General features: G+C 47.5%; 1 protein-coding gene across 1 annotated transcript in view; it reads right to left on the reverse strand.

Annotated features, from left to right (window-relative positions):
• LOC310824004 (calcium-activated potassium channel subunit alpha-1a-like) overlaps positions 1-24,783 on the reverse strand; it is a gene marked incomplete at both ends in the record, with an annotated part of 253,970 nt that overhangs the window by 44,955 nt on the left and 184,232 nt on the right. Inside the window, 2 exons of the mRNA XM_083696912.1 lie at positions 23,703-23,771; positions 23,950-24,059. Coding sequence (XP_083553038.1) covers positions 23,703-23,771; positions 23,950-24,059 — 179 coding nt within the window. The remainder of the gene's footprint in view (positions 1-23,702; positions 23,772-23,949; positions 24,060-24,783) is intronic.

Raw genomic sequence — 24,783 nt, forward strand, 5'->3', positions numbered from 1 at the left:
TGAAAACCTTTGTCTTCTTCAACATATTCAAACATATGGACATTTGATATTCATTTGAACAATATTGAAAAATTGAGGTAATATAACTAAACAAATACAACTGAAACAAATTATTTAAAAAATGATTGGTAAAATGTAATTAATAGAAATGCAATCTTCTTGTGAGGAAAAAGTTAGGACACCCCCACATTTAGTTCCACTTAAAATGCCTAAAATTATAATAAAGAGCACCACATCAGGTGCAAATGATTAGAACATCGTTACAGAGGATTTTGGAGGAGCCTGTCCTATTTAAGCCTCAGATATTTAGTTTGGTTTGCTCTTGATTGTTGAAGTGAGTTGCATCACCATGGCGAGATCAAAAGAGCTCTCTGAGGCCTTTAGAAGAAAAATTGTAGATGCATATGAGTCTGGGAAGGGATATAAAAAGATCTCCAAACTATTCGAAATTGGCCATTCCACTGTCCGGAAAATAATTTACAAGTGGAGAACATTTAAAACCACCACCAACATGGCCAGGTCAGGCCGCCCAAGCAAGTTCAGCCTAAGAGCTGACCGAAAGATGCTTAAAGAAGTCTCCAACAATCCCAGAATGTCATCACGAGACCTACAGGTATCTCTTGCCACAATTGATGTCAAAGTACATGCATCCACCATAAGAAAGAGACTGAACAAGTTTGCATTACATGGGAGGTGTGCAAGGAGGAAACCCCTGCTGTCAAAAAAAAACATCAGGGCAAGACTAAAGTTTGCCAGAGAACACCTAGAGAAAGACCAGAACTTCTGGAACAATGTGCTTTGGACAGATGAATCCAAAGTTGAACTATTTGGGCACAGTAAGAGTAGACATGTTTGGCGCAAAACCAAGACAGCATTTGAGAACAAGAACCTCATACCAACTGTGAAGCATGGGGGTGGAAATGTCATGGTTTGGGGCTGCTTTTCTGCAGCAGGGCCTGGTCAGCTCACCATCATAGAATCCACTATTAATTTTGTATTGTATCAGAGGGTGCTTGAGGAAAATGTGAGACCATCTGTTCGAAAGTTGAAGCTGAAGCAGATGTGGACCATGCAACATGACAATGACCCAAAACATTCCAGTAAATCTACCAAGGAATGGCTCAAGAAAAATAAATTGAGAGTTCTGGAATGGTCAAGTCAAAGCCCGGATCTTAATCTTATTGAGATGCTGTGGATTGATTTGAAACTGGCTGTGCATGCAAGACACCCCTCGAACATCACACAGCTGAAAGAATTCTGCAAGGAGGAGTGGGAAAAACTTTCTCCCAATTGATGTCAGAGACCTGTAGACAGTTATAAGAAACGTCTAATTGAGGTTATTTCAGCCAAGGGGGGCAATACTAGCTATTAGGGCATAGGGTGTCCTAACTTTTTCCTCAGTAGGAATTGGCATTATTGTTAATTTTTCGTTAAATAAATGATTACAAAGTTACATTTTCATAGTTTTTTGTTCAATTACATCCCCTTTATCTATAGACATTGTTAGAAAGAAGATAACATATTGATATGTCCATATTTTTAAGAGAATAACTTAATATTTTGGGGGGTGTCCTAACTTTTTCTCATGACTGTACAATGTAAAATATAGAATACCAATGTTTCACAATAACTCAAATGTTATTTATAGTTAATGTTATTTACAGCTATCAATACCAATGTGTTAGCAGCGTACTCATACCTTTTATTCTTTGCAGAACCGCACCTCATGACTGCCCAACAACCGCAGACCCATGAGTCCTCCCCTGCGTTGCACAAGCACCTAAACACAACATATACCCCTGCACACAAACACACCCATACACTCCCAACCCGTGATGGACTGATCTCCATCACAATGCTACAAGCTTGGCACACCTGTATTTGGGGAGTTTCTCCCATTCTTCTCTGCAGATCCTCTCAAGCTCTGTCAGGTTGGATGGGGAGCGTTGGTGCACAGCTATTTTCAGGTCTTTCCAGAGAGGTTCAAGTCCGGGCTCTGGCTGGGCCACTCAAGGACATTCAGAGACTTCTCCCGAAGCCACTCCTGCATTGTCTTAGCTGTGTGCTTAGGGTTGTTGTCCTGTTGGAAGGTGAACCTTCGCCCCAGTCTGGGGTCCTGAGCGCTCTGGAGCAGGTTTTCATAAAGGATCTCTCTGTACTTTGCTCTGTTCATCTTTTCCTCAATCCTGACTAGTCTCCCAGTCCCTGCCACTGAAAAACATCCCCACAGCATGATGCTGCCACCACCATGCTTCACCGTAGGGATGGTATTGGCCAGGTGATGAGCGGTGCCTGGTTTCCTCCAGACATGACGCTTGGCATTCAGGCCGAAGAGTTCAATCTTGGTTTCATCAGACCAGAGAATCTTGTTTCTCATGGTCTGAGAGTCCTTTTGGTGCCTTTTGGCAAACTCCAAGCGGGCTGTCATGTGCTTTTTACTGAGGAGTGGCTTCCGTCTGACCACTCACTCTATGTTTAATAAATGAGCAAACATTTCTAAAAACCTGTTTTCGCTTAGTCAATATGGGGTATTGTGTGTAGATTGATGTTTAATCCATTTTAGAATCAGGCTGTAACATCACAAAATTTGGAAAAAGTGTAGGGGTCTGAATACTTTCCGAATGCACTGTAGCTGCCACTAGAACTGGCTCACTTGTCTTTATTTATGATTGTAACTGTTGACGGCAGCAGCAGAATGAATTCTGAAGTGTATAGAAACATCTTGTCTGCTTGAGTGCAAGCAAATACCTCCCAATGCATTGGATGATCAAACAGTTCAATTCATCAAACAGTAAGACAATGGCCCAAAAAGTTGTTCAGGGCCAAAAAGCTTGACTGGCCGAGTCAATCTTCAGATTTAAATCCAATTGAACATGCATTTCATTTCCTGTTAAGATTTTCAACAACTTCCCGGCAGAGAAGATACCCAGCGTCTGGTGGGGTCAATGGGTCGCAGACATCAGGCAGTTAATTGCATGCAAAGGATTGCCGACCAAATACTGAACTTAATACTGCTTAATTTGGACATGTCATCAATCTGTTACTTTTGGGTACCCTGAAATATAGGGGGATGCAATGGTGAAAACAATATGTATATCAATACCATCAAATTAAAGCTGGGAATCTCTATTTTAACCTTATAGTAATTGTTTGATTTCAGATCCAAACTTTTGGAGTGTAGAGCCTAAAGAAGAAAAAATCCCATTACTGGGCACTGTATATATTTGCAATTCATTAAATGCTGCTGTAGTAATGTTCGTTCGTCAGAGGCAGACGCAGTGTGTGGTTGAGGGAATAACCCGTTTATTCAAGCAGTAGTTCGTATTTTACAAATCGTAATATCGCTCCGACTTTCCAGTCGTCTTGTAGCCTCCAGCTTTCTCCTGCTCCGCCGTTCCCAGCCCCTCTACTGAAATGACAAAGGCACACACGTTAAGCACTAGCCAACCAGGCTTCATTTGCAACAGGTGTGCAACGAAGCCTCGCCGACACAACCCTGGCCACGGTCCTGTAGCTCCCTCTACAGGCCGAACGCTGCATGTCCCCCCACATACCCCCACCGCCCGACACAGGCCGGGGACCCGACGGCCGACAACCTACTCCCCCCCCCCCGCACGGGAGAGGAAGTCTGCCACGACCATCTGCGCCCCCGGTCTGTGCACGACCGAAAAGTTGAAGGGCTGCAACGCGAGGTACCACCGGGTGATCCTCGCGTTCACATCCTTCATGCGGTGGAGCCACTGGAGGGGAGCATGGTCGGAGTAGAGGGTGAAAGCGCGACCCAGCAGGTAGTAGCGGAGGGCGCCGACCGCCCACTTGATGGCCAGGCACTCCTTCTCCACCGTGCTGTACCGGCCCTCCCTCTCCGAAAGCTTGCGGCTCAGGTACAGCACCGGCCGGTCAGCCCCCTCCACGCGCTGGGTCAGCACTGCTCCCAGCCCTCTATCCGACGCGTCCGTCTGTAGGGAGAAAGGGAGGTTAAAATCAGGCGCATACAGGACCGTTTCTCCACAAAGAGCTCCCTTAAGGGCCTCAAACGACCCCTGGCACTGGCCCGACCATTGGACCGGATCCGGGGCACCCTTCCGGGTGAGGTCCGTCAAGGGACTGGCCAGCTCTGAAAACCCCGGCACCAACTGCCGGTAATAGCCAGCCAGCCCCAGGAAGGCCCTCACCTCCTTCTTTGTCTTGGGCCGAGGAGAGGCGGCGATGGCCGCAGTCTTTTCAATCTGCGGCCGCACCTCCCCCCGACCCAAGTGGTACCCCAGATACCGGCTCTCCCTCCGCCTGATCACGCACTTTTTCGGGTTGGCCATCAGCCCCGCCTGCCTCAGGGAGCGCAGAACAGCAGCCACACTCTGCATATGCTGCGCCCAGGTGTCACTGTGAATGACAATGTCATCCAGGTAGGCTGCAGCATAGTCAGAGTGCGGCCGCAGAATACGGTCCATGAGGCGCTGAAAAGTGGCTGGGGCTCCGAACAACCCGAAAGGGAGCACTGTGAACTGGAACAGCCCGAGCGGAGTGGAGAATGCAGTTTTCTCCCGGGATACCGGCGAGAGTGGAATCTGCCAGTATCCCTTCGTGCAATCCAATGTCGTGAAGTACTTGGCCGTACCAAGCCGGTCCAAGAGCTCGTCAACCCGGGGCATCGGATAGACATCGAACTTGGAGACCGCATTAACCCGTCTATAATCGACACCGAACCGTATAGCCCCATCCGGCTTGTTGACAAGCACGACGGGGCTACACCAGTCACTGCGGGACTCCTCGACCACCCCCAGCTCCAGCATGGCTTCCAATTCCCTGCACACAATGTCTCGTTTGTGTACCGGCAACCTATAGGGACGCGTGCGCACCGTTAAACCCGGCTGCGTTTCTATGTGGTGGTCGATAAGCGTGGTCCGACCGGGCAGGGGAGAGAACATGTCCGCGAACTTAGCTTGCAAATCTGCAACGTCCGTGGCCTGGCTAGCAGAGAGATGGTTATCAATACGGACCGGAGTGCTAACTTTTGATTTTGGAACTTCCGGACCGAACTCATCTCTCTCTGGAATTATTGTAGCCAGAGCAACAGTGGCCACGTCGTTCCATTTAGGAGATTTACGTGGTACACCTGCAAGCTATCCCCCCGGTCCGAGCGTACTACCTCGTAATCCACGTCCCCCATGCGACGTGTGACCACAAACGGCCCTTGCCACTTCGCTAGTAATTTCGTGCTGGAGGTGGGTAACAGTACGAGCACCTTATCTCCCGGTGTAAACTCTCGCAGGTTAGTTCCCCTGTCGTACAGTCGCTTTTGACGCTCCTGGGCTTGCAGCAAATGCTCGCGTGAGATAACCCCTAGGGCGTGGAGCATTGTGCGCAAGTCCAGGACGTATTGATTCTCATTTTTACTGTCTCTAGACCCTTCCTCCCAATTTTCTTTAAGAAGGCCGAGGACACCCCGGGGCTTACGCCCGTAGAGTAATTCAAACGGGGAAAACCCGGTGGAAGCTTGGGGGACTTCCCGTACCGCAAACAACAGGGGATCTAGCCATTTATGCCAATTCCGACTATCCTCGTGTACAAACTTCCGGATCATTGACGTCAAGGTACGATTGAACCGCTCACAAAGGCCATCAGTGGCCGGGTGGTAAACACTGGTTCGAATCGCCTTGATGTTCAACAAGCCATACAGTTCCTTGAGGGTGCGTGACATAAAATGAGTGCCCTGATCGGTGAGAATCTCTTTCGGGATTTCCACGCGGGAGATTACTTGAAACAATGCCTGCGCTACACTCCTGGCAGAGATATTGCGCAGCGGTATTGCCTCGGGGTATCGGGTGGCGTAATCTATCAAGACCAACACAAATCGATATCCCTGTGTACACCGATCAAATGGCCCGATAATATCCATCGCAATGCGGTCGAATGGGTTCTCGACCAATGGTAAGGGCCACAAGGGGGCCCGTGGAATGGTCGGGGGATTCACCAACTGACATTCGCGACAAGAAGCGCACCACCTATGCACCTCTGCCCGAATTCCCGGCCAATAAAATCGAGCCATTATACGGTTCAGTGTTTTATCATACCCTAAATGGCCCGCCATGGGGTTGAAATGAGACGCCTGGAAGACCATTTCGCGGCGGCTGCGGCGAACCAACAACTGGGTTACTTCCTCCTGACTATGTGAGTCACGACTTACTCTATATAACCTGTCGCTGATAATCGCAAAATAGGGGTGGACGCGCACTGTGTCTGGCCGTACCAAAGTACCATCAATTGCTATCACTTGGTCAAAGGCCGATCTTAGGGTCTCGTCACGAGACTGCTCGAGGGGGAAGTCGCCTAGCAGCGGATAGTTCGGCGGGGAGATCTCGGGGTGAGACCCCCCCGCCGGCTCCGGCTCCCCGGCAGTGTCGCGAGGCACCGCCTCAGCACAGAGCACATTACACGCCTCACACCTCCCTCGCTGTCGTGCACGCATCCCGGTAGCCCTCTTTACCGCTTGAGGAAACCCCTCCCAATCTACACCTAGAACCAGGGGATGCGTGAGGCGTGGGCTAACCGCCGCCTGTACACTATGTTTTTTTCCCTCATAATAAATTTCGATAGCGACCACAGGATATTCGTGAACGTCCCCATGCACACACTTCACCAACACCCTCGACGCCTTCAACAATGCCCCCGGCCGAACCAGGCGCTCCTGGATCATGGACTGCATGCAGCCCGAATCCAAGAACGCCTGGTGCGTATCATGCTGTATCCTTACCGGAACACGATACGCCGCTCCTGGTCCGGGGGGAGGGCCCGGTATGTCGCTGATGCGGACGACCTGCCCCACCTCCATCGCCGGGCACTCGGCCTGCACATGGCCCGGCCGTCCGCACCGCCAACACACCCCCCCTGTTGCTCGGGGTGCTACCTGTGGGGCCATAGTTGGCTCTGGATGGGTGTGCCCCTGCCATCTCGTCCTCTGGGCGGGCGCCGGCCTTTCCCCTTCTTGTCCCTCGGCTCCTCCTGGGCGCCGGCCCCCCGCCCCCTGGCGCGGGGCCGGGGTTGGTCGTTGCAGCCCCCGCGGTGGGAGGAAGAGATGGTCCTCCGCTAATCCCACGGCGGTCTCGAGATCCTGGGGGCGGTGGCACTGGACCCAGGCGGCGGTTCGGGCCGGGAGCCCAGTGAGGAACTGTTCCAGAACTACCCGGTACCCGACCTCCTCCGCCGAGCTGTTCCCTGGGTCCAGCCACCGCCACGCGCTGTCCCGCAGCCGCTGGGCGTAGGCGAAGGGCTGGCTCCCCTCCTCCATAGTCAGGGCCCGAATCCGGCGACGGTGCTCCTCCGGTGTGAGGGCCAGGGACGGGTAGTCCCGTTGGGCGGCCGCTGGTAGGCTGTGGGCCGCGAGCTGCGCCTCCCCTGACAGGAGGGGCAGCAGATGGTAGGCCCACTCTCTGTCCGGCCACCCCGAGATCCTCGCCGTCCTTTCAAACACCGCGAGGAACGCCTCCGGGTCGTCCAGGTCCCCCATTTTCTGTAGATGGACCTTGGGGGGACCTTGTGCCGACCCGGTCTCCGGCGCCAGCTTGATGGCCCTGGCGAGGTCCTGGAGGAGGGCACGGTCCTCAGCCCTCGCCGCTGTCATCTCTCCCACCGCGGCCTGCTGGGTCTGTTGCAGGATGGTCTGCTGCTCCAGGATCAGCGATATCCTTGAAATCGCCGTTGCTAGCGTCTCCATGCCTCCGGCCTCAGGTTGGGCGCCAATGTAGTAATGTTCGTTCGTCAGAGGCAGACGCAGTGTGTGGTTGAGGGAATAACCCGTTTATTCAAGCAGTAGTTCGTATTTTACAAATTGTAATATCGCTCCGACTTTCCAGTCGTCTTGTAGCCTCCAGCTTTCTCCTGCTCCGCCGTTCCCAGCCCCTCTACTGAAATGACAAAGGCACACACGTTAAGCACTAGCCAACCAGGCTTCATTTGCAACAGGTGTGCAACGAAGCCTCGCCGACACAACCCTGGCCACGGTCCTGTAGCTCCCTCTACAGGCCGAACGCTGCATGTCCCCCCACAGCTGCATAAAGTCGTTTTCTTTGTCAATGGCTATGTGGAGCCTGCCTCAATTGTGACTAACCTGGACAAAGCATCAACGCTGAGGAAAAATGTCAACTGTATCAAAAATGGCACTGTGAAGATATTGGTGCTTATAGGAAGTGGCTGTATCATTTCCCCTTAATTAGACTACAACAACACACACACGCCATTAATGGTTACCTGTGGGTAGGAACCATCAATGATGGCTGTGAAGTCTGAGACTGAAACACTGAACACACAGACACCCCTGACCACGGAGCCCAGACAAAAGAGCAGTAACAGATGACCAATACTTTATTTTTTATAAAAAACACTTTCCTAATTACTTTATTAATACCTCCTTGATATCATTGTCTTACGACAGGGGTTGTCATTCTAGAGCAACCCTGCAATGGCTTGATACATTACTGAACTGCTTATCAATGTGTTGGACGACCTCAAATACGATGTACATCTATTGGACTAATTGTTCAGAACTACAGTTGTGGTCAGAAGTTTACATACACTTTTAAAGAACATGTATGTCATGGCAGTCTTGAGTTTCCAATCATTTCTACAACTCTTATTTTTCTGTGATGGATTGATTGGAGCACATACTTCATGAAGTTTGGTTCTTTTATGAATTTATTATGGGTCTTCTGAAAATGTGACAAAATCTGCTGGGTCAAAAATATAGCAAATATTAGCATATAGCAATGCTAATATTTGTTTAAAATATCTGAATCTTTGACCACTCCTCTTGACAGAATCGGTGCAGTTCAACTAAATTCGTTGGCTTTCTGACACGGACTTGTTTCTTCAGCACACTCCACATGTTCTCGATGGGGTTTAAGTCAGGACTTTGTGAAGGCCATTCTAAGACCTTAATCCTAGCCTGATTTAACCATTCCTTTACCACGTTTGATGTGTGTTTGGGGTCATTGTCCTGTTGGAACACTCAAATACGTCCAAGACCCAACCTTCTGGCTGATAATTTTAGATTTTCCTGAAGAATTTGGAGGTAATTCTCCTTCTTCATTATTCCATTTACTTTCTGTAAAGCACCAGTTCCACTGGCAGCAAAACAGGCCCATAGCATAATACTACCACCACCATGCTTGACGGTAGGTATGGTGTTCTTGGGGTGAAAGGCCTCACCTTCTCTCCTCCAAACATATTTCTGGTCAATGTGGCCAAATAGCTCAATTTTTGTTTCATCTGACCACAGAACTTTCCTCCAGAAGGCCTTTTCTTTGTCCATGCGATCAGCAGCAAACTTCAGTCGAGCCTTAAGGTGCCGCTTCTGGAGCAACAGCTTCCTTCTTGCAAGGCAGCCTCTCAGCCCATGGCGATGTAAAACACGCTTGACTGTGGACACTGACACCTGTGTTCCAGCAGCTTCTAATTCATGGCAGACCTGCTTTTTGGTGGTTCTTGGTTGACTCTTGACCATCCTGACCAATTTTCTCTCAGCAGCAGGTGATAGCTTGAGTTTTCTTCCTGATCGTGGCAGTGACACAACTGTGCCATGCATTTTATACTTACAAACAATTGTTTGCACAGTTGATCTTGGGACCTGTAGCTGCTTTGAAATGGCTCCAAGTGACTTTCCTGACTTGTTCAAGTCAATGATGCGCTTTTTCAGATCCGTGCTGAGCTCCTTAGACTTTCCCATTGTAGTGTTTTTGGCTGAGTGTAATGAGCCTCAACACCTCTACCCTGATCAAGAAGGCTCACCAGCGTCTCTTCTTCCTGAGGAGACTAAAGAAGGTCCATCTGTCTCCTCAGATCCTGGTGAACTTCTACCGCTACACCATCGAGAGCATCCTCACCAACTGTGTCACAGTATGGTATGGCAACTGCTCTGCCTCTGACTGGAAAGCACTGCAGAGGGTGGTTAAAACTGCCCAACGCATCACGGGTTCCTCACTCCCCTCCATTGAGGCTGTCCAGGGCAAACGATGCTTGCGTAAGGCATGCAGCATTGTCAAGGACATTTCTCACCCCAACCACAGACTGTTCATCCCACTCCCCTCCGGGAGGCGTTACAGGTCTCTCCGCACCCGAACCAGCAGGTTCAGAGGAAGCTTCTTCCCTGCGGCTGTCACCCTACTGAACTCTAACTCTGCACCTAGGTGACAACCTACCAACCCCTACACCCCCCCCGGACAATTGCACTACTCTTACCCTATAGGATTACTATAAAATTAGATTAGATTAGATTCAACTTTATTGTCATTGTGCAGAGTACAAGTACAGAGACAACGAAATGCAGTTAGCGTCTAACCAGAAGTGCAAAATACCAGAAAGTGCAATGAACAGTATCTACAGGTAGTGCAATATATGAGCAGTAAGTAGTGCAGTATAATATAGTAGTGCAGTGTAAGCAGTATATGAGTAGCAGTAGCATTATAAGCAGAATAAATAAGTTACAGTATGAACAGTGTAGCAGCATATCAGCTGTATAGGTAATGCAGTCTAGCAGTATATATGTTTTAACAGTAACATAAGGTAGATAGCAGAATAAATATAAATATGGAATGCCGTATGTACAGTATGTGCAGTGTATTAACAGTAATATTAAAGAAAATATAGGGATATGTGCATTATGAACAGTATGGACAGATATGTACAGAAGAGCAGTGGTATTGAGTAAGAGCAGGGGAGGGGAGTAATAGTGCAATTGTCCGGGTGGGGGGGGGGGGTTGCAGGGGTTGGTAGGTTGTCACGTAGGTGCAGTGTTCGAGTTCAGTAGGGTGACAGCCGCAGGGAAGAAGCTGCCTCTGAACCTGCTGGTTCGGATGCGGAGACCTGTAGCGCCTCCAGGATGGGAGTGGGGTGAACAGTCTATGGTTGGGGTGAGAAGTGTCCTTGACGATGCTGCGTGCCTTATGCAAGCATCGTTTGCTCTGGACAGCCTCAATGGAGGGGAGTGAGGAACCGGTGATGCGTTGGGCAGTTTTCACCACCCTCTGCAGAGCTTTCCGGTCAGATGCCGAGCAGTTGCCATACCAAACGGTGAGGATGCTCTCGATGGTGCAGCGGTAGAAGTTCACCAGGATCTGAGGACACAGGTGGACCTTCTTTAGTCTCCTCAGGAAGAAGAGACGCTGGTGAGCCTTCTTTATCAGGGTGGAGGTGTTGAGGGTCCAGGAGAGGTACTCAGAGATGTGGACACCCAGAAACTTGAAGCTGGTGACTCGCTCCACCTCAGTCCCGTTGATGAGGATGGGGGTGTGTGCGCCAGCTTTAGACTTCCTGAAGTCCACAATGAGCTCTTTGGTCTTCCTGGTGTTGAGAGCCAGGTTATTGTCATTGCACCACACTGTTAGGTGCTGGACCTCCTCCCTGTAGGCCGACTCATCGTTGTTGCTGATGAGACCGATCACCGTTGTGTCGTCTGCAAACTTAACAATGGTGTTAGAGCCATGTACAGGTGTGCAGTCGTAGGTGAAGAGGGAGTAAAGGAGGGGGCTCAGCACACAGCCTTGTGGAACGCCGGTGTTCAGGGTGAGGGTTGAGGAGGTGTTGTTGTGTAGCCTAACAGACTGCGGCCTGTTGGTTAGGAAGTCTAGAATCCAGTTGCAGAGGGAGGAGTTGATGCCCAGTTGCCTGAGTTTGGAGATCATTTTGGAGGGGATGATGGTGTTGAATGCTGAACTGAAGTCAATAAACAGCATTCTCACATAAGAGTTAGTCTTGTCGAGGTGGGACAGGGCGGAGTGAAGTGCCGTTGAAATGGCATCCTCTGTACTCCTGTTCTGCCGGTAGGCGAATTGAAAGGGGTCCAGTGTGGGTGGTAGGCAGGTCTTGAGTTGAGCTAAGACCAGCCTCTTGAAGCACTTCATGATGATGGGCGTGAGTGCCACTAGTCGGAAGTCATTTAAGCTCGTTGCAGTGGAGTGTTTTGGCACCGGCACGATGGAGGTGGTTTTGAAGCACGCGGGGACAGCTGCTTGGGCTAGGGACAGGTTGAATATGTCAGTCCAAACCTCAGTCAGCTGCACAGCACAGGCCCTGAGGACGCGTCCGGGGATCCCATCAGGACCAGCAGCCTTGCGTGCATTAGTCCTGCTCAGTGCCGCACACACGTCGGTGGGAGATAGAGTGAGGGGCTGGTGATCCGCAGGGAGCACAGCCTTGATGGCCACCTCCTTGTTGTCCCTGTCAAAGCGGCCATAGAAGTGGTTCAGCTCATCAGGGAGGGAGGCGTCGACGGAGAGGGGTGAGGTGTTAGTTGGTTTGTAGTCTGTGATGGCCTGGATGCCCTGCCACATGCGCCGGGGGTCAGAGTTGTTCTTGAAGTGATCCTCAATCCTCAGCTTGTGGTTGTGCTTGGCCTTTTTGATACCCCTCTGCAGGTTAGCCCTGGCTGAGAGCTAGGCTAAAGCTAACTCCACACCGACTCTCACTACCTAGCCTTTTCCTTGCTAATGTTCGTTCCCTGGCAAACAAGATGGATGAACTGCGGCTGCGGATCACCACCCACAAATGGATTATGGACTGTAACATCATGGTTTTCACTGAAACCTGGCTCAACAGCGAGGTTCCCGACAACGCTATCGAGCTAGCAGGGCGCTGCGTTCTCCGAGCAGACAGAACAGCAGGCGACTCCGGTAAGACCAGAGGTGGAGGTTTGTGCATTTATGTTAACAAGACGTGGTGCACGGACACTACCATCACCGAGAGTCACTGCTCAGCTAACCTGGAGTTTCTCATGGTTAAGTGTAGACCTTTCTATCTGCCCAGAGAGTTCACGTCTACTGTTATCACGGCAGCCTATATCCCCCCGGATGCTAATGCTAAGATTGCTATGAAAGAACTGCATGCTGCCATTAGCAAACAACAGACTCTGCATCCCGAGGCAGCCTTCATTGTCGCGGGTGACTTCAATCACTCCAACCTAAAGACTGTACTGCCCAAATTCCACCGAAATGTCTCATGCCCCACCAGAGGAGACAGGACATTGGACCAAGTATACACCAGCATGGCTGAGGCGTACAAAGCCGTTCCCCTCCCCCACCTAGGTCAATCAGACCACCTCTCATTGTTCCTACTGCCCAAGTACTCAGCACTCATCAAACGAGTGAAACCTACAGTGAGGACAGTCAAGGTCTGGCCAGAGGGAGCTGACTCAGCGCTCCAGCAGCGTTTTGGAAACACTGACTGGGGTGTGTTTGCCACTCAGGCCACCCATGACTCCCACACGGACATTGATTCATATGCCTCATCTGTTTTGGACTACATCAATTCCAACATCAGCAGTGTCACCACACTCAAGCGGATCACCACTTTCCCTAATCAGAAGCCATGGATGAACAGTGAGGTCCGACTCCTGCTGAAGGCACGCGACATTGCCTTCAGATCAGGGGATGCTCGGGCCTATAGCTCATCCAGGGCTAATCTGCAGAGGGGCATCAAAAAGGCCAAGCACAACCACAAGCTGAGGATAGAGGATCACTTCAGAAACAACTCTGACCCCCGACGCATGTGGCAGGGCATCCAGGCCATCACAGACTACAAAACAACTAACACCTCACCCCTCTCCGTTGACGCCTCCCTCCCTGATGAGCTGAACCACTTCTACGGCCGCTTTGACAGGGACAACAAGGAGGTGGCCATCAAGGCTGTGCTCCCTGCGGATCACCAGCCCCTCACTCTATCTCCCACCGACGTGTGTGCGGCACTGAGCAGGACTAACGCACGCAAGGCTGCTGGTCCTGATGGGATTCCCGGACGCGTCCTCAGGGCCTGCGCTGTGCAGCTGACTAAGGTTTGGACTGACATATTCAACCTGTCCCTAGCCCAAGCAGCTGTCCCCGCGTGCTTCAAAACCACCTCCATCGTGCCGGTGCCAAAACACTCCACTGCAACGAGCTTAAATGACTTCCGACCAGTGGCACTCACGCCCATCATCATGAAGTGCTTCGAGAGGCTGGTCTTAGCCCAACTCAAGACCTGCCTACCACCCACACTGGACCCCTTTCAATTCGCCTACCGGCAGAACAGGAGTACAGAGGATGCCATTTCGACGGCACTTCACTCCGCCCTGTCCCACCTCGACAAGACTAACTCTTATGTGAGAATGCTGTTTATTGACTTCAGCTCAGCATTCAACACCATCATCCCCTCCAAACTGATCTCCAAACTCAGGCAACTGGGCATCAACCCCTCCCTCTGCAACTGGATTCTAGACTTCCTGACCAACAGGCCGCAGTCTGTTAGGCTTCACAACCACACCTCCTCAACCCTCATCCTGAACACCGGCGTTCCACAAGGCTGTGTGCTGAGCCCCCTCCTTTACTCCCTCTTCACCTACGACTGCACACCTGTACATGGCTCAAACACCATTGTTAAGTTTGCAGACGACACAACGGTGATCGGTCTCATCAGCAACAACGATGAGTCGGCCTACAGGGAGGAGGTACAGCACCTAACAGTGTGGTGCAACGACAATAACCTGGCTCTCAACACCAAGAAGACCAAAGAACTCATTGTGGACTTCAGGAAGTCTAAAGCTGGCGCACACACCCCCATCCTCATCAACGAGACTGAGGTGGAGCGAGTCACCAGCTTCAAGTTTCTGGGTGTCCACATCTCTGAGGACCTCTCCTGGACCCTCAACACCTCCACACCCTGATAAAGAAGGCTCACCAGCGTCTCTTCTTCCTGAGGAGACTAAAGAAGGTCCATCTGTCTCCTCAGATCCTGGTGAATTTCTACCACTGCACCATCGAGAGTATCCTTACCTACTGTGTCACAGTATGGTATGGCAACTGCTCGGCATCGGACCGGAAAGCACTGCAGAGGGTGGTGAAAACTGCCCAACGCATCACCGGTTCCTCACTCCCCTCCATCGAGGCTGTCCAGGGCAAGCGATGCTTGCGTAAGGCACGCAGCATCGTCAAGGACATCTCTCACCCCAACCATAGACTTTTCACCCCACTCCCCTCCGGGAGGCGCTACAGGTCTCTCCGCACCCGAACCAGTAGGTTCAGAGGCAGCTTCTTCCCTGCGGCTGTCACCCTACTGAACTCGAACACTGCACCGACCTGACAACCTACTACCCCTGCAACCCCCCCCCCCCCCCCCCCCCCGGACAATTGCACTATTGCACTATTACTCCCCTCCCCTCCCCTGCTCTTACTCATACCACTGCTCTACTGTACATACCTGTCCATACTGTTCATACTGCACATAATGCACATATCCTTATATTTTCTTTAATACTACTGCACATACTGTACATACCTGTTTATACTGTTTATACGGCATTCCATATTCATATTTATATTTATTCTGCTATCTACCTCATGCTACTGTTAATACATATATACTGCTAGACTGCATTACCCATACAGCTCATATGCTGCTACACTGTTCATACTGTAACTATTTATTCTGCTATAATGCTACTGTACTCATATACTGCTATACTGCACTGCATATTATACTGCACTACTACTGATCATATATTGCACTACCTGTAAATACTGTTCATTGCACTTTCTGCTATTTTGCACTTCTGGTTAGACGCTAACTGCATTTCGTTGTCTCTGTACTTGTACTCTGCACAATGACAATAAAGTTGAATCTAATCTAATCTAATCTAATGAGCTATAGGCCCGAGCATCCCCTGATCTGAAGGCAATGTCGCGTGCCTTCAGCAGGAGTCGGACCTCACTGTTCATCCATGGCTTCTGATTAGGGAAAGTGGTGATCCGCTTGAGTGTGGTGACACTGTTGATGTTGGAATTGATGTAGTCCAAAACAGAGGAGGCATATGAATCAATGTCCGTGTGGGAGTCATCGGTGGCCTGTGTGGCAAACTCACCCCAGTCAGTGTTTCCAAAACGCTGCTGGAGCGCTGAGTCAGCTCCCTCTGGCCAGACCTTGACTGTCCTCACTGTAGGTTTCACTCGTTTGATGAGTGCTGAGTACTTGGGCAGTAGGAACACTGAGAGGTGGTCTGATTGACCTAGGTGGGGGAGGGGAACGGCTTTGTACGCATCAGCCATGCTGGTATATACTTGGTCCAATGTCCTGTCTCCTCTGGTGGGGCATGAGACATTTCGGTGGAATTTGGGCAGGACAGTCTTTGTCTGGGGTGGCTTCCGGTCGGTGTAGCGGAGTTAGCTGGTCCCGCTGTTTTGGTAATCTCGGGTATATCATTGATAAAGATGACTGGAATGCCGGAACCGATGTCCAGAAGTTCTTGTCGGCTGTACGATATGTACGCTAAACTGTTTTTAGCGAGAATACTTAAGATAAACAAGCAAATAACTACTAATTCGCAAACACTGGAGAGACACCGAGCGTCGCGATGCATGCGCGCCGCCATCTTGGTCGTATAAACTGTACATACTGCATCCTCACTTGTACACACTGCTCTTATACTACATACTACTGCTCTTCTGTACACATCTGTCTATACTGTTCATAATGCACATATCCTTATTTTTTTAATGCTACTGTTAATACACTGCACATCTGTACATACTGTACATACAGTCATGAGAAAAAGTTAGGACACCCCCCAAAATATTAAGTTATTCTCTTAAAAATATGGACAATATTTTATCTTCTTTCTAACAATATCTATAGATAAAGGGGATGTAATTGAACAAAAAACAATGAAAATGTAACTTTGTAATAATTTATTTAACGAAAAATTAACAATAATGCCAATTCCTACTGAGGAAAAAGTTAGGACACCCTATGCCCTAATAGCTAGTATTGCCCCCCTTGGCTGAAATAACCTCAATTAGACGTTTATTATAACTGTCTACAAGTCTCTGACATCGATTGGGAGAAAGTTTTTCCCACTCCTCCTTGCAGAATTCTTTCAGCTGTGTGATGTTCGAGGGGTGTCTTGCATGCACAGCCAGTTTCAAATCAGTCCACAACATCTCAATAGGATTAAGATCCAGGCTTTGACTTGGCCATTCCTTGGTAGATTTACTGGAATGTTTTCGGTCAGTGTCATGTTGCATGGTCCACATCCGCTTCATCTTCAACTTTCGAACAGATGGTCTCACATTTTCCTCAAGCACCCTCTGATACAATACAGAATTCATAGTGGATTCTATGATGGTGAGCTGACCAGGCCCTGCTACAGAAAAGCAGCCCTAAACCATGACATTTCCACCCCCATGCTTCACAGTTGGTATGAGGTTTTTGTTCTCAAATGCTGTCTTGGTTTTGCGCCAAACATGTCTACTCTTACTGTGCCCAAATAGTTCAACTTTGGATTCATCTGTCCAAAGCACATTGTTCCAGAAGTTCTGGTCTTTCTCTAGGTGTTCTCTGGCAAACTTTAGTCTTGCCCTGATGGGTTTTTTTTGACAGCAGGGGTTTCCTCCTTGCACACCTCCCATGTAATGCAAACTTGTTCAGTCTCTTTCTTATGGTGGATGCATGTACTTTGACATCAATTGTGGCAAGAGATACCTGTAGGTCCCGTGATGACATTCTGGGATTGTTGGAGACTTCTTTAAGCATCTTTCGGTCAGCTCTTGGGCTGAACTTGCTTGGGCGGCCTGACCTGGCCATGTTGGTGGTGGTTTTAAATGTTCTCCACTTGTAAATTATTTTCCGGACAGTGGAATGGCTAATTTCTGTTTGGAGATCTTTTTATATCCCTTCCCAGACTCATATGCATCTACAATTTTTCTTCTGAAGGCCTCAGAGAGCTCTTTTGATCTCGCCATGGTGATGCAACTCACTTCAACAATCAAGAGCAAACTAAATGTCTGAGGTTTAAATAGGACAGGCTCCTCCAAAATCCTCTGTAACGATGTTCTAATCATTTGCACCTGATGTGGTGCTCTTGATTATAATTTTAGGCATTTTTAGTGGAACCAAATGTGGGGGTGTCCTAACTTTTTCCTCACAAGAAGATTGCATTTCTATTAATTACATTTTACCAATCATTTTTTAAATAATTTGTTTCAGTTGTATTTGTTTAGTTATATTACCTCAATTTTTCAATATTGTTCAAATGAATATCAAATGTCCATATGTTTGAATATGTTGAAAAAGACAAAGGTTTTAATAGGGTGTCCTAACTTTTTCTCATGACTATCTGTTTATACTGTTCATACTGCATTCCATATTTATTCTGTTTATTTACTTTGCTTTAATGTTACTGTTAATACATATGTACTGCTTATACTGCACTGCCAATACAGCTCATATGCTGCTTATACTGTTCATACTGCATTCTATTTATTCTGCTTATAATGTTACTGCTAATACATATACTGCTACACTGCACTACTTATACTGCTCATATACTGCACTACCTGTATATATTGTTCACACTGCACTTTTCTGCTTTTTTGCACTTCTGGTTAGACGCTAACTGCATTTCGTTGTCTCTGTACTTGTACTCTGCACAATGACAATAAAGTTGAATCTAATCTAATCTAAAGAGTGAGAAATGTGCCCGTTTTGAAATAAGGTTTGGAAAAAATATCAGTTTACGAAAACCCCCAAAATCAGAAGGTCTAAAGTGGTGGAGATAGGGCAGAACATTGGAGGTAAGATAAGAAGAGGGCATACCGCTTTCGGCTTCTGCAAACAACAAGAAACAAATCTCAAATCAAACAGTTGTTATTAACATAAAATTAGAGATGAGAAATCATAATCAATCCTCAATAAGCTATTGTTGTTTTACCTTACAGTAATGACCACAATGCAAGAGCAATTGCTATAGCACTCTGAGAGAGGGTTTAATTAACAGTTGAACAAACGAACAATGAGTGCTACTGATACAGATAATACTTTCAATGCACTTGTCTTCTGTCAAGAAAATTAGCAGTTGGTGACAATGGTGGCACTTATAGCCAAGAAAGGCTGGCATGAACAAAACACAAAAAATGCCTCACATACAGTACCAAGTTCAGATGAAAGCAAGCAACTAAATCTCGAAGCAAACCTTTAAAAAGACAGTTGTTCAAAATACAGTATGACAGCATAGTAAATCGACAAGATGATTTGTCACTTCACTTGCTCCTGAGAGAAATATATTGATCTAAAATGTAGATACAGTAATGTTCCTTGGCCTGTCCATTCAGATTGCCTAGGGCTGAAACCCAGCTTGAGATACATGCATATGGGAGAACTTGGACTTCCATGTAAATCGTGCATTGATGTCAATGGGACATTAACCATATACACAGGCATGTAAAATGAACATGTATTTATCAAATCAATGTGTTACAGTTAGTAACAACATTTGACACAGGTGATGAGGGTAGGGTGGGGTGGGTTGGATTTGGCAAGTAGAGGTTACTGATATCATAGTACTTCATGTTACAGTTTTTCCCAATAGTTTAAACACGTTTCCTGAAACTATAGCTCAATTTGTCAAAACTCTAAACACAAAACTGAAAAGAGTTAACCATTTTGTCAAAACTCCACAAATCTCTTGCAAAATGAAATACTGCACTCAAAACTGTAACGTCTCGTCCTGTTTCTTAATTTATTCTTGTCTTTGCTTCATGTTATTCATTTCCTGTTTCATGTTTATTTTTGTATTCCTCACCTTGTCTCTCGTTTCAGACACTTCACCACCTGCCCTTGTGTGTTTCCTGCCTGTGTGATTGTCTACCCCGCCCTGATTGGCTTCACCTGTTCCTCATCATCCTTCCCTGTATGTTTAGTCTGTGTGTTCCACTGTCTCTGTGCCAGTTCGTCTTTGTGTCATACGTCCCAGCATTTCCTAGTGATAAGTATTCCTGTTTTTTGATCTCCGAGTGTGTTTTTAACTTTGCCTTTTTGCCTACCCCTTTTCGGATTATCTGCCTGCCTTTTTGAACTGCCTACTTGTGTACCAAACCCCGCTTTGCCTACCCACTTCCTGAATTATCTGCCTACCCATTGACTGCCTACCTGTGTACCGAACCTTTCTGAAAGTAAAGACTATTCTATTGGATTTAAGTTTTTGTCTCCGAGTCGTGCGTTTGAGTCCTTTGCCTGAGAACTGCCATTACAAAAACCATGTTCTTTTATCTCAAAACTGATTCTTTCCACCAAAACGATACAGACAGCTATCATATGAATATCTCTTACAGAGCATCAATTAAACACTTGTGTGATAAATTTAAAACACAACCATCAAAATACTGTTTATATATGTTTTGGCTTCATGAGGCCATGTTACATATTCTTACATATTTACATTGTGTAGAAATTGTTTCCTTTTTCTCCTTTTTTAAAGTTTAGGGGTTTTTGTCCCAAATTAGGTTGCAATTTTATGCTACATACAGTATAAAGACTGTTGCCATATTGTCATACAATACTGTGAATATATCATAAATATTGCATTGACACAATCATTGTATCAGAATAGGATACAATGCACATTTGTCTATCCAATGAGCTTCAATTGGGCTAAACTCACAACCCAGCTTCCCAGAGTCATACTGTAAACTTATAGTTGATACTGCAACATTGTTAGAGTTCTGAGAATACATAAATGTTACCTATTTTGGCAAAACTCACAGTAATTGCACTGATAAGTAAAATGAAAAACACTACAGTAAGAAACTGTTGAGACTGACTTTCTGGGGACAGAAATGAAATCAGTTGAGCTTGAGGTGGTGGGTTGACATCCAAGCAGAAATGTCTGCAAAACACGCAGAGACACGTGTTGCCACCTATGAGTCAGAAGGGGGAAAGAGAGAAAGAGTTTCATCTGCGTACCAGTGGTAGGAGAAACCATGTGAGGAAATTACCGAGCCAAGATATTTGGTATAGAGGGAGAACAGTAAGGGCCCTAGGACAGAGCCCTGGCGGACCCCAGTGGTGAGGGCTCGTGGAGAGGACAGCAATCGTCACCTGGTAAGAGCGATCAGCCAGGTAGGATGCAAACCAGAAGAGTGCAGAGCCAGAGATGCCCAATTCTGAGAGGGTGGAGAGAAGGATCGGGTGGTTTACTGTGTCAAATGCAGCAGACAGGTCCAGAAGAATGAGAACAGAGGAGAGGGAGGAAGCTTGAGCAGAGTGGTGGGCCTCCGTGACAGCAAGGAGAGCAGTCTCAGTAGAGTGCCCAGCCTAAAAGCCGGATTGGTGAGGGTCAAGGAGGTTGTTCTGAAGGAGGTAGTGAAACACTTGGTAAGAGACAGCACGTTCAAGGGTTTTAGATAAGAAGGAAAGAAGGGATACCGGTCTGTAGTTATGGACAGCAGACGGGTCAAGAGTTGGTTTCTTGAGAAGAGGTTTGACTCTGGCTGTCTTAAAGGCCGCTGGGACAGATCCTGTGGATAGAGAGGAATTGATTAAGGTGGTAAGGAACGGAAGGAGATGGATTGGAGAAAGGGGGAGGGGATAGGATCAAGGGGGCAGGTGGTTGCTCGCTTGGATGTGATCAGTTTTAGAATATCATCAGGGGAGAGGGGGGAAAAAGCTGATGAACCAGAGACCGGGTGTAGCGCAGTGGGTTTGGGAGGAGAGGTAGCAGTGTTGGTGAGAGGTAGAGGGAAAGAGCTGCTAATGTCATCAACCTTCTTTTCAAAGTAGGTGACAAAGTCATCCGCAGACAGGGAGGAGGGGGAGGAGGTGGGTTGAGGAGTGAAGAAAATGTGTAGAACAGTTTCCTTGGGTCAGAGCCAGAGGATTGAATTTTAGAATGGTAGGAAGAAGCGAGAGAGATAATGTTCTAGGTCATCAGGGAGGCCAGTTTTTCTCCATTTCCTTTCAGCTGCCCGGAGGCCGATTCTACAAGCTTGCAGGGTTTCAGACAGCCAAGGAGCGCTTGGAGAGGATGGTGCCGGCCTTGAGGTCAGTGGACAGAGAAAGTCGAAGGATGAGGAAAGAGTGGACAGGAGGGTGGAGGAGGCTGCATCAGTGGATAGAAGGGAGAAGGATTCAACAGAGGGTAGGGAGGATAAGACAGAGGAAGAGAGAGCGGTGAGTGAGAGGGTACGCAGGTTGTGACGAGAGGATACAGTGTGGGGAGAGACTGACTGGCATGCGTCTGCGTGGATGTCGTCACACGCCTCCTCCATTGCCTGGAGTAGGGCCACACGCTCATGGGGGTTGCGGTCATATACCTTCCACCGCTATGCTGAAAATAATTCTTAGAATTATGGGGAATGGGGAATATGTGGGTTGTTAGCGAACCAGTTGTGGTCCAGAGCAGCCTGGTGGAAACTTACATTATCCCAAATGACAACGTAGTTGGGCTGCTCTGGTCCCTCTTCCTGTGGGGGGGATGAGGATATTGTTGAGTGCATCAAGGAAGGTTAGCAAACGGGCAGTGTTGTAAGGACCAAGTTGGGCATGGTGATGCATGACCCCACGGTGACCAATGCCTGCGCACATGGTCACATTTCCCCCACACAGGCCAGGGACATCGACGATGGCATGGTTGCCAATGATGTTCCTCCCCCACCGCCTGGTCCTGGTCAGGTTGAACCCTGCCTCGTCAATAAATATGTATTCATGTGGAGTACTGAAAGGATGTGGTCAATTACAGTAACCTGCTGTACTCACTTGCATATATTGGTAACGTAGCTCCTTCACTGTGTCAGTGTTGCGCTCAAACGGTACACGATATAACTGTTTCATTCGAAGCTGGTCTTTTTTCAGGACACAATCTCTTGTGGACAGGCTGACCTGGTCAATGTTTGGGAAGAGGACATTGTCTTGTATGACTCTGTCTTTAACTTTCCTCAGTAATGGCATTATTAGTCAACACCATGTTGATGATGGTGGCCTCTTGCTCATCTGTAAATTTCAGGCCTCTGCCACCTCTTGCTGTGTGTCTTTCTATTCTGAAAAGTATATAGAGTATAGGCTACACATATTTCATATTTCAACAACATAACACTATACATTTCTCTCAGCACTGTAGATATCAATAGAAACCATAAAGTTACATGACTGTAATTACTGTAGAGAGTATAGAAGACGACTGAAGTGGTTACTTACCTATTCTCATCTCTAAATGCCTGGATAACTGAGGCTACCGTGAAGCGGCTCAAATTTGGGTGGACTCGCTGCCCATCTTTGGTCATTGTTAGGCCATGATTGAGTACATGGTCAACCAAAGTTGTGAGGATTTCATTCGAAATATTGGTTCGCCTTCCTCTTCCTCCTCCTCCTCCTCCTCTCACTCTACCTCTCTGTTCTTCATGCTGCTCCATTTTTTGGTAGAGGTCACCTGAGGCCTCTTTTATGCTCTGACACATGATTGAAGTGTTTTGCCAATTGAGTTTGAACAGGTGAGAAGTGAGTGAGACCAATTGGTAATTATGGTGTGGCATTTTGAAGGCCAGTGTTTTCCAGATGAACAAAGTGTGCTAAATGATGCGATTTGTGCTTAGACTTTTGCAAAAATGTGATTTAGAATTTCTATTTGAGTGAAAACAATGGAATTGTACTTCGATTAGCAGTCTGGAGTTGTTGTTGATACATGAGCTTCAAGTTTTCAGAATTGTGTGCATAGTTCCATTTTTTGTGTGTATACAATGAAGAAAAACTGTTATAGTAATCATTTTGGCAGTACTGTACACTGTATGCATAGTCATGTTATGTTAGTTATCATAGCTTGTTACTGAGTAAACAGGGACACTGTTGTGTGAAAACACATTACATAAAGTTGATCGACAGTATTCCTTTCAGAAGGAACACAATGCAGAGTTACAAACCTGCTCTCTCTCTGCTCAGACTTGTACTCGATGGCGATCAGCAACAGCTTCAGCTTCACGTAGCACAGTCTGTTGAACACACGCACGCACGCACACACGCAGGTTTTCATTGCTCTTGTTCTCTTCAGAAGTTACAGACAGAGTAGCAGCTTTAGCATTGACAGAAATAGTAACACTGTATGTCCCAGTATCAACCTAACATACCGTACATATCCAGGACTGGCTGGTTTCAGTGTGTGATACTTACTCACAGACTGTTGGGAAGGAAAGGCCCACAAAGGCACTGGACAAATACTCTGTGTACATCTCGTTAGCTACTCCCTCCAAGTAGTACTTCTGCCACGTGTCTTCTTCAATCTGAAGAGAGAAACAACAAATATTAAAATAAAAAATAAACCATTTGAACCACTTTTATCAAAGCTATTCAGTTGACAAAAAGAGAATGAAATACATGATAACAGAAGCAAATCAATGGTATGTGATAGCATTTACAGTCATCCTGCTTGCCAGAGGATGATGCAAATGTGTGAGTGTGCCCCTCGCTTGCATCACTGCAACAATGATTCCTTCCAATTCCCGACTGTGTGTCTCTATGTGCTTGTGTGTGTGTGTGTGTGTGTGTGTGCGTGTGCATGTTACTCTGGTGCAACCCTGGGTCTCTCTCATTAACACGTCCCACTGCCGTTCTGGTTCACTTTCTGTTCAAATCACCCATGACAACAAAATACCATCCTGGTTCAAAACAAGGCCTGATGAACTTCATACGGATCTGACCAGACATCTCTCACACATGGTCATTCAAGCCATCTGTAGCCTAATGCCATTCTGCCTCTCTAGGTTTCTCACACGTGCTGATAGGAGCAAAACAGGCAACATTATGGTCAAGAGGACTATTTTAATTACTCTTCAGCCTGATGACTGGATTTTGCAATTTAAATGAATCAAAATAGTATTAACTGTCGTTTCATAATCACAAGTTCTCATATAATTAATCATTGACTTTATTTTGTCGAATGATTCCATATGCATCCATCATGCGACAAACTGGTTTCAATAGAACATCTAGGTTTCGTGTGTTTGT

Source organism: Argentina silus (assembly GCF_951799395.1).
Source record: "Argentina silus genome assembly, chromosome: Y".
Classification (NCBI taxonomy): domain Eukaryota; kingdom Metazoa; phylum Chordata; class Actinopteri; order Argentiniformes; family Argentinidae; genus Argentina; species Argentina silus.